Here is a 10732-nt window from a genome sequence, read left to right as displayed (position 1 = left end):
TATTGTAATATGCTATGTATATATATATGTATATAATGTATGTATATATATGTATATATGTATGTATATATATGTATATATATGTATGTATATATGTATATATGTATGTATATATATGTATATATGTATGTATATATATGTATAATATGTATGTAATATATGTATATATGTATATATATGTATAATATGATATGTATATATATGTAATATATATGTATATATATGTATATATATGTATGTATTATATATGTATAGTATGTAATATATATATATGTATATATATATGTATATATATGTATGTATATATTATGTATATATGTATATATATATGATATATATATATGTATATATAATCTGTCTATATATATATATATGTATATATATATATATATATATGTATATATATTATATATGTATATTATGATATTATAGTATATCTATGTATATATACTGTATATATGTATATATATGTATGATATATAGGTATGTATATATGTGTATATATGTATGTATATAGTATGTATATATGTATGTTAATATGTATATATGTGTATATATGTTATGTATATATAGTGTATATATGTATGTATATATATGTATATATATGTATGTATATATATGTATATATATGTATGTATATATATGTATATGTATGTATATATATGTATATATATGTATATATATGTATGTATATATATGTATATGTATGTATATATATGTATATATATGTATATATGTATGTATATATATGTATATATGTATGTATATATATGTATATATGTATGTATATATATGTATATATATGTATATATGTATGTATATATATGTATATGTATGTATCTATATGTATATATGTATGTATATATATGTACTATATGTATGTATATATATGTATATATGTATGTATATATGTATGTATATATATGTATGTATATATATGTATGTATATCTATGTATGTATATGTATGTATATATGTATGTATATATGTATGTATATATATGTATATATGTATGTATATAAATGTATATATGTATGTATATATATGTATATATGTATGTATATATATGTATATATGTATGTATATAATGTATATTGTATGTATATATGTATATATATGTATGTATATATATGTTTGTATATATATGTATGTATATATATGTATGTGTATATATGTATATATATGTATATCTGTATATGTATGTATATGTATGAATGTATATGTATATGTATGTATATGTATGTATATATATGTATATATGTATATGTATGTATATGTATGTATATATATGTATATATGTATATGTATGTATATATATGTATATATGTATATGTATATATATATATATATAATATGGCAAATTGCTGTGCTTGAGATGACATCAAGCTAAGTGAAATCATGGACATGGCCTAGTGCTGGTGATATGTGAATGGCATCCGTGCTGGTTGAAAGCACTCTGTACACTGTGGAGTGGTTGGCATTAGGAAGGGTATCCAGCAATAGAAACCAAGCCACAACAGACTGGGACCTGGTGCAGGTCTCTGGCTTATCTCCAGTCCAAACCATCTAAGCCATAGCAGCTTGGAAAATGGATGTTAAATGATGATATATATTTGTACCTATGTTCCCAGGTGGCAGGCTTGATAATTGTTGAGAGATTTCTTTCTACATGAAACCATTGATAGCCTTGTTAACCCACAAATATATATGTATGCCTTTCTTTGATGCTCAACTGCTGATGAAATTGGAGGGACACCAGTGTGTTGAGCATTTATTTTTCTAGACCTAATAGAGCCCATCGCTCTCCTGGTCTGATAATAGTTAAATTCTTTCAGAAATTGAGAAAGACAAAAACAGGTAAGTAGAAAAGAAAAATGAGTGAGAGAAAGAGAAGAATCTACCCCCAGTACAGGATTGGTACTTTAGTGTTGCCAAAAGGATGAAAAGCAAAACTGACCTGGGCAGGGTTTGAACTTGGTGTGCAGTGTTGGAACAAAAATTTCTCCAATGCTCTAATAACACTGCCAATTGGCTGCCTTACATCATACAAAACCCCCAACACACACACAAACATGCATACATATACACACACACCAACATATATAATATCATATATATATATATATATATATATATATATATATATATATACAGGGTGCGATGGGTAAATTGTCACTTTTATATTTTTAATTTCGTGCATGTGCATTGTTTTTGATTTTGTTGACTGCACAGTATTGTAGGGTCAGTTGGGCACCATCTGTGAGAAAAACAGCACCATGATGCAACTCATTCTACCAGAAATTTGGAAACGTGCTGTACTGCTTGGCATTCACAGTGGAAGCTCCAGTACGAACATTTCAGAGTGTTTGGGTGTCAGTCTGAGGACATGTGCTGAGAGTGATAAAAATCAAGCATCCAGTCAACATCATGGTGTTTGGAGTGATCACTAGTGATGGCAATGTTATGCCTCCCTCTTGCCACATGGCCTCAGACTCAACAGGAAGACCTACATGAAGTGCTTGAAGGAGGTAGTGTTGCCCTGGGTCAAGAGGGTGGCTGATGGAAGACTCTATATCTGGCAACAAGACTCAGCACCATGCTACACAAGCAGGAGAACCTAGTCATGGCTGTCAGACAATTTCTGCGATCATATCAGCCTTAACATCTGGCCACCTAACTCCCCAGACTGCAACTTCCTTGAATATTATGTGCAGTTGAGCGAGAGACCAACAAAACTCCTTGTAGCACCACAGATGAACTGAAGGCAAGGATTATGGTATCATTCACCAACTTAAACAAGGAGACCATCCAGAAGAGCTGCAGGAGATTCTGAAGTTACCTGGAGGTCATGGTTGAAACCAATGGTGATTTTATTGAATAAATTTACTCTTTAGTATTTCAAGATATTTTTATGTAATTTTGGTATATATATATATACCAAATGTTAAAATGAGATGTCAGTGTTATTTTCATTTTTGCATACTTTAGATGACAGTTTATTCACTGCACCCTGTGTATGTATATATATATATATATATTTATATAAAATATTCTTTTCTACTCTAGGCACAAGGCCTGAAATTTTGGGGGACGGGACAGTCGATTAAATCTACCCAGTATGCAACTGGTACTTAATTTATCAACCCCGAATGGATGGAAGGCAAAGTCGACCTCAGTGGAATTTGAATTCTGGACATAAAGACAGAACAAATATCATAAACATAAAGGGGACAGACAAAGGGATTAAGTCGATTACATCGATCCCAGTGCGTAACTGGTATTTAATTTATCGACCCCGAACGGATGAAAGGCAAAGTCGACCTCGGCGGAATTTGAACTCAGAATGTGACGGCAGACGAAATACTGCTAAGCATTTCGCCCGGCATGCTAACGTTTCTGCCTTAATATATAAAATATATTAATGACTGATAAGTGACGAAGAGTTCGTGATTTGTTTTCTGTTCGTCTGTGTATTTAGTATATGTTCTTTTTTTTATTTAATACACGTTTTTTTAAAATTATGTATACATATATATATATACAGGTATGTCATATTTTCCTTTTGTTTTCTTCTTGTTATTTAATCCGGAAATATATATATTTATCATGCATTATATAAAATATCTTGAATTCAAGAATCCACATGCATTCTGTAGAATAAATTAACTGGAAGTAACTAATACAGCAATGAAGTGCCTCAGAGACTGGTGTGAAGAAGGGAAGAATTTATCTTCAGAGCAGAGACCTGGTCCAGATATTTGCATTAGAGTGAACTCTGCTGAAGTTTCTCACCAGGATAGTGTTAAAGTGGGCAATAGTTATTGTGAACAATTTGCTTTACAGTGTATCAGACAAGCTTCTGCACTGTTACTATTAATCTAATTTCAGTCACAAGTCTTTGATAGAAGCCTTTACTCTCTTTAACTTGTTTCAGTCATTTGACTGTGGCCATGCTGGAGTACTGCCTTTAGTCGAGCAAATCAACCCCGGGACTTACTCTTTGTAAGCCTAGTACTTATTCTATCGGTGTCTTTTGCCGAACCGCTAAGTGACGGGGACATAAACACACCAGCATCGATTGTCAAGCAATGCTAGGGGGACAAACACAGACACACAAGCATACACACACACACACACACATATATATATACATATATACGACAGGCTTCTTTCAGTTTCCGCCTACCAAATCCACTCACAAGACTATGGCCAGCCCGAGGCTATAGTAGAAGACACTTGCCCAAGATGCCACGCAGTGGGACTGCACCCGGAACCATGTGGTTGGTAAGCAAGCTACTTACCACACAGCCACTCCTGCGCTTTTGTTCAAATTTATATGCTGTGGATTTGAAAACACAATCGTATGACTGCAGCATGAGCTTGTTAACTGCACAGTCATATGTGTCTGAGAATACTATAAATGTGAAAGGAAACTTACCAGTCTGTTGGGATAGATGCGGTAAATCATTTTATTGACTTTCTGGATAAATCTGCGAGGTAGTTTGCTTTCCAAATCGGCATGTAATTCTACCTGTAAAATGGATTTTAAAATATTCAAGTAAATAAAGGATTAACCATATGGAACATTATAACAAAAGATATGTGACTTTGAAAATAATTTAGACTTAAAAGGTTTTAAATAATAATTGTTGTGTAGGTATGAGTGAATAAATGAATGTTTGAACCAAACGAGATTTCTGTTTACACATTAAAGTATAATTAATTCCATTATAAGAATACAAAGTATTCTAGAAAAAGTAGTTGTATGCTGTCAACTTAATGTGACAGTCCCATGAAGGGAATAATACTACTGCTATTTAGCCCTAGGAAGCAGCACTGCTTCCTGTCGGCCTTGACACATTTCCTGTGTCCTTATGTTTACAAGAGGGAGACAAGCACCTCCACTTAGCTAAGCCTACATCCAGAGACATGTTTCTGTGTCTTTGCTTGTCATCAGTCTAGAGTAGCAATGGCCTGCTAGTTGGAGATGCTTGTGAAGCTCTTGTAAACATATAATAATTCTAGTGACACATATTCACTGATTTCAAAAATAGAAATGATACATTTCTAAATCTCTCAGAGAGATTTATGCAGTAGTGATGCGATAAAGTTGTTGTATGCTGTCAACTTAATGTGACAATCCCATGAAAGGAATAATACTACTGCTATTTAGCCCTAGGAAGCAGCACCACTTCCACTGCATAAATCTCTCTGAAAGATTTAGAAATGTATTATTTCTATTTTTGAAATCAGTGAATGTGTTTCACTAGAATTATTATATGTTTACAAGAGCTTGACACGCATCTCCAACTAGCAGGCCATTGCTACTCCAGACTGATGATGAGCAAAGACTCAGAAACATGTCTCTGGATGCAGGTTTAGCAAAGTGGAGGTGCTTGTCTTCCCCTTGTAAACACAAGGACATAGGAAATGTGTCAAGGCCGACAGGAAGCGGTGCTGCTTTCTAGAGCTAAACAGCAGTAGTATTATTCCCTTCATGGGACTGTCACATTAAGTTGATAGCATACAACTACTTTATTGCATCATGACTGCATAAATCTGTCTGAGAGATTTAGAAATGTATTATTTCTATAAAGTATTCTCGCTTCGCTCTAAAATACATTTTGTAGTGGGGATGTGTGGCAGAAGTTGTAAGTTATAATTATCTTAGAGCACAGCTAGAAATAATTTGTACATTGTAATTCTATTTATATAAGTGTATGTGTGTGTTTGTGTGCATAGTTCTAGTCTTCCTGTAGCACTCTGTGTATGTTTATGTGTAATGTATATGAGAGAGGAGAGTGGGAAGGTAGATACATTAAGAGACTAAATGAGGCATAAAAATGTACCGTTGAAAGACAGAAAAATAGATCAGTTAGTGCGAGTGTATATTTATGAGTAAAGAAGGGAGTTGTAGAAATAAAAAAATAATATTACTAGTGAAAAAGCATATAAGAGAAAAAGGTATATTTGGGGAGAGAGAAAGCTTTAGGTAATATAATATCAATAAATTCACTTAACCTGGATTTTGGTGAAAACAAAAATTTATCTCAAAATATTTTGGTTAGATAAAACACCTGATATTTAGTAGACATACACACAAACTCACACATAAACATAAAGAAGAGAAAGAGTCTAACATCAATTTGTTTACATTCGACTGAACAGACCTATATTTATAAACCCCCCACCTGTGATTATTCTCTCTCAAGATGGTTGTAAGATTTGAGGTACATTTGGTTGTTATTTCAAAGCAGTTCAACGACCATGTAGAGACTCTATCATTGATTCAGTTTGTACTCTGTTGTATCCAGTGATACATCATTTGGTTCTGAGAGAACAAATGTATGCAACAGCTTTCATGCTTATTTTATGATTCAGAAACATTGCTACAGCATGTGTTGACCAGTGCAGTTCTTGAGTTTTCCCCCACTTTTGGGTCCTAAAGTCTGTACAGGCTTATATAGGTGACCCAAAAGTGCTGCCCTCATAAAAGCATCAACTGGGGTGGACAGACCTTTTGTGTACCACCTAGCTAAATTACTGCAAGGATTTTATCGTTCTTCTTAATTGGTTAAGAATATTTATTGTGTTAGAAGGCTCAGTTGTGTTTATGACATGCATACCTCTCCCAGAAGCATTTAGTGTGTAAGTGAAGTGAAATAACATCAACTGGGACTTAGACTAGATCACAGCAGTGTTTACTTCTTACTCTGTACTTATGACGTGTTTTCAGGAAGAAAAAGGTAATTATAACATACATGCTTCTCCTTAGAGCATTTACTATGTAAGTGAAATAAATGTTAGCCAAAAGACATGGCTGTCACGTGTGAGTATGGGCTGCTTTCTCTGACTGTTTTCAGTGCCCATTTAGCCATGAGTAAACATTAGTTTGCCTCCTGGCACTACCCATCCTTGATTTAGCAGAACAATGAGGATGTAACAGTTGAAAGGAAAGAGGGCTGTACTAGCCCTAGCTGGGGCTCATTTTCAGCTGAGTAAACCGGAACAGCATGAAATGAAGTGCATTTGTTCTCAAAAACATAATTTGTTGGCTGGTTGAACCTACACCTTAAGATCACGTAACCAACTCACTTAAACACATGGTTTGATGTTCACTTCTAATTCTATGGGTTATAATCCATTCAGTCATAAAGATATCACTGAAGACTTCATTGTCATCGTTATGCAGGGTAAGTCAGCATGGCAGAGGGATCAACCTTCTCCAAACTGTACTCACAAGAGAAGTTCAACTCAGTGCTGAGAGTTAATGAAATTCTTATCAATTTTATAGACCTTAAAGGGGTAAGTTGCTCCTACACAACAGAATATATTTACAACCTTGTGCACTGGGTTAGTTAAGAGTTTTGGTTATATACAAATCATGGCTGTTGTTGTTGTTTAAGCTCCAGCCCAGCCCTAATTGAGTATATCTATAATGAAAGGCATTGTAATTGTTATATACTCACTTCTACCCAAAACTTGTATATTTACTAACTAACTGGCGCTTTGTTGGTTATGGTGATGAAGGCTCCAGCTGGTCTGATTAACAGAACAGCCTGCTCTTGAAATTAACATGCAAATGGCTGAGCACTCCACAGACAAATGTACCCTTAATGTAGTTCTTAGGGAGATTCAGCATGACACAGAGTGTGACAAGAGATGGCTGGCTATTTGGAATACAGGTACTACTCACTTTTGTCAGCTGTATTGACTGAAGCAATGTGAAAGTATTTTGTTCAAGGACGTGTCGCTGGGAATTGATCTCATGTCCTTATGATCATAAGCTGAATACCCTGACTACTAAGCCATGTGCCTTCACTATTCATATATTTAGGTTTATATCATGCAATGTGATCATCTTTTTTAAGATGGTAGGATGTGACATGAAGGAAATTTGGTTGCTAGGCTTGCTTGTCAGTTCAATAGTGAGAGAATATTAACTGCTAGCAACTTAATCATCTAATGACTTGTGTCCCCACTCATGGTGACTTGTTGTGTACCATTAGCAATATCTATAAAGTGCCACTTCGTAATCAATCATACTCCATTCCTCCATTACCAAACTGAAGCTTTGTGCCTATGTCAGAAAACAATATCTACCTGCATTGTCAATCTTTTTAATCGAGCATCTCTGATGACAGCATCAATATTGCCAACAGCCAGACCGATCTGAAAACGCAAAAGAAAAAATGATATTAAAAAGAAAGGGGTCCCTTATCTGCTTTCCATACTCTTGTACCCCTTTTATTACCATATTTGTGATGAAATATACTGCTTTTGTTGCAATTAATTTTGAAAATAATCTTTTACTTGTTTCAGTCATTAATCTGCAGCTATACTGGGGCACTGCCTAGAAGAATTTTTTAGTTGAATGGATTGACTCAAGTACTTATTTTTTTAAAGCTTGGTACTCATTTTATCAGTTTCCTTTGCCAAACTGCTAAGTTATAGGGATGTAAACATACCAACACCAGCTGTCAAGTGGTGATGGTGAACAGACACCGGCAGAAAGACTCACACATATATCTTTTTCAGTTTTGTTGTGTGGACGCCCCCAGGCAATAAGTAGGCTTGTCCAATACGTATAAATAGTGGACATGACAGCTAGACGGAAAGCGTTGTGTAGAGTGAGCTGGGGCCATCGGTAGACTAGACATCGAGTTCTGTAGTGTCAAGTCGTTGGAAGTGAGAGTTGAGTAGAGGTCATCCGCACATGCAATATAACAAGTTTCCATCTACCAAATCCATTCACAAGGCTTTGGTCGGCTCCAGAAACCATGTGGACGGGAAGCAAACTTACCACACAACCACTCACGCACTTATATGACCACTCCAGTGCCTATAATGAAGAATTTCGTAAAATAACTCAGTCATTATTAAGTTGAAGTTTGAACGTAAACTAACATGAAATTTTGATGGAAGGTTTTAATTTAAATCACTTCAGAAAAGCCAATTTGTATCATAAAACTAAATCTTGCGTAGGTTGGTATCAAAAGGGTTGATTTTTAAACTGAAGATATATGTGTGTGTGTATCATGGTTTAAGGTTTAATATTACTGTCTCTTCTATCCTTGTGCCAAAATTTGAAACCAATATTACTTTCATTGCTCTCTTACTTTTGTCTGCAAGGTACTGGTTAGGTCACTTAAATCTGTCAACCTTGGCACCTGACCAGTACTGGAACATGACAAAGTGCTGAAAAACAAACTTTAACCCTTTAGCATTCAGATCATTCTCTCAAATGTAATGCATAATATTCACATAGTTTTGAATTAAGCATGCATTATCTTATAGCTTCAAGATTTCAATGATGAGATTGTTTATTTTCGCAATGTCATAATTGGGTAGATGTGAGAGGCCAAATCTAGCTGGTTTCAACATAAAACAAGTAGAATATAGAAAGAAAACTTTAAAGTCAGCTTGTTTTATTTTTGAAGAGAGAAGAAGAGAGAGAGAAATGCTATATCTACTTAATGAGAAATACTATAGGAGCCATCTAACAAATATTGTTAAAAAGATCAATGTTTCAACAAAATATGCATTGAATTTATAACGGGGATGAAGATATTTTTTAAATAAATATATAGTTAGTTAAGAAGAAGAAATGTATTTACCAGCAAATTCATAAGCATGATGGGTGTGAATAACATGAACATGGCCAACATTAGAATACTGACATTGCCAAAATGTAATGTGTATGGATCATCATCTGTAAATGGCTCATTGAAATTATCCATAAACTCTGGTTCCAGAATCATCATTCCAACTCTTAAGATAGACAAGGCTGGACTACGGTGAGCATGGGATTCCTATAAAAGAAATAATTGTTTTTACTTATATAAATCAAACCCCTTAATGTGTCAGCATCATTATTATTATTATCATTAATGTGGTGAGCTGGCAGAATCATTAGCATGCCAGACAAAATGCTTAGCAGCATTTCATCTGTCCTTATGTTCTGAGTTCAAATTCTGTCAAGGTTGACTTTGCCTTTCATCCTTTCAAGATCAATATATTAAGTACCAGTGAAACACTGGGGTCGATATAATTGACTAACCCTCCTCCCCTAAAATTTCAGGTCTTGTACCTTTAGCAGAAAGGATTATTATTATTATTATTATTATTATTATTGGCATATACGCCCATTACCCATTTTGTCATCTTCGATCTCATTGTTTGTTTATATCTGATGTTTCAGATATGAAACATCATAACAATGCTGACTATAATTTCTATAGAAAATCTGTAGAGATAACTTTAACACATGATTTAAGTGCTAACACAGCAGTACGCAGTATTGACATATAAAAATGTTTAATATACTTTGTAGCATATTATGGTTGCATAATGCAATACTGTGTGCTAAAAAGTCATTAATATTTACATACCAGCTTCCAGGAATGTGTTCAATATGTAAATTGGTATATCCAATAACATTACACCACTGTATTTAGTGGCTAATTAAGCAATGAGTTCGTCAATGATTAATGGGTTAGATGGGTGCTGAGGAAGGAGCAAAAACTCCTGAAATATGGCATATACGCCCATTAATCATTTTCCCATCTTTTTCATCTTTTCCATCTTTAATCTCATTGACACAATAGTACATGATATTGATTTATAAAAATGTTTGATATACTTTGTCTTTGTAGCATATTATGGTTACATAACAAAATACCATATGCCTAAAAGTTGTTAATTATTATTATTATTATTATTATTATTATTAT

The 10732-nt window shown here is 33.8% G+C and overlaps 1 protein-coding gene across 1 annotated transcript in view; it reads right to left on the bottom strand.

Annotated features, from left to right (window-relative positions):
- Positions 1-10732, bottom strand: part of LOC106880107 (transient receptor potential cation channel subfamily A member 1) — a 68180-nt gene that overhangs the window by 6312 nt on the left and 51136 nt on the right. Inside the window, exons 23-25 of the mRNA XM_089349767.1 lie at positions 9617-9811; positions 8103-8171; positions 4438-4530 (exon numbers count right to left, since the gene is read on the bottom strand). Coding sequence (XP_089205893.1) covers positions 4438-4530; positions 8103-8171; positions 9617-9811 — 357 coding nt within the window. The remainder of the gene's footprint in view (positions 1-4437; positions 4531-8102; positions 8172-9616; positions 9812-10732) is intronic.

Source organism: Octopus bimaculoides, chromosome 3, assembly GCF_046866305.1.
Source record: "Octopus bimaculoides isolate indiv1 chromosome 3, ASM4686630v1, whole genome shotgun sequence".
Taxonomy (NCBI): Eukaryota; Metazoa; Mollusca; class Cephalopoda; order Octopoda; family Octopodidae; genus Octopus; species Octopus bimaculoides.
This window is presented reverse-complemented; position numbering and strand designations above follow the sequence as displayed.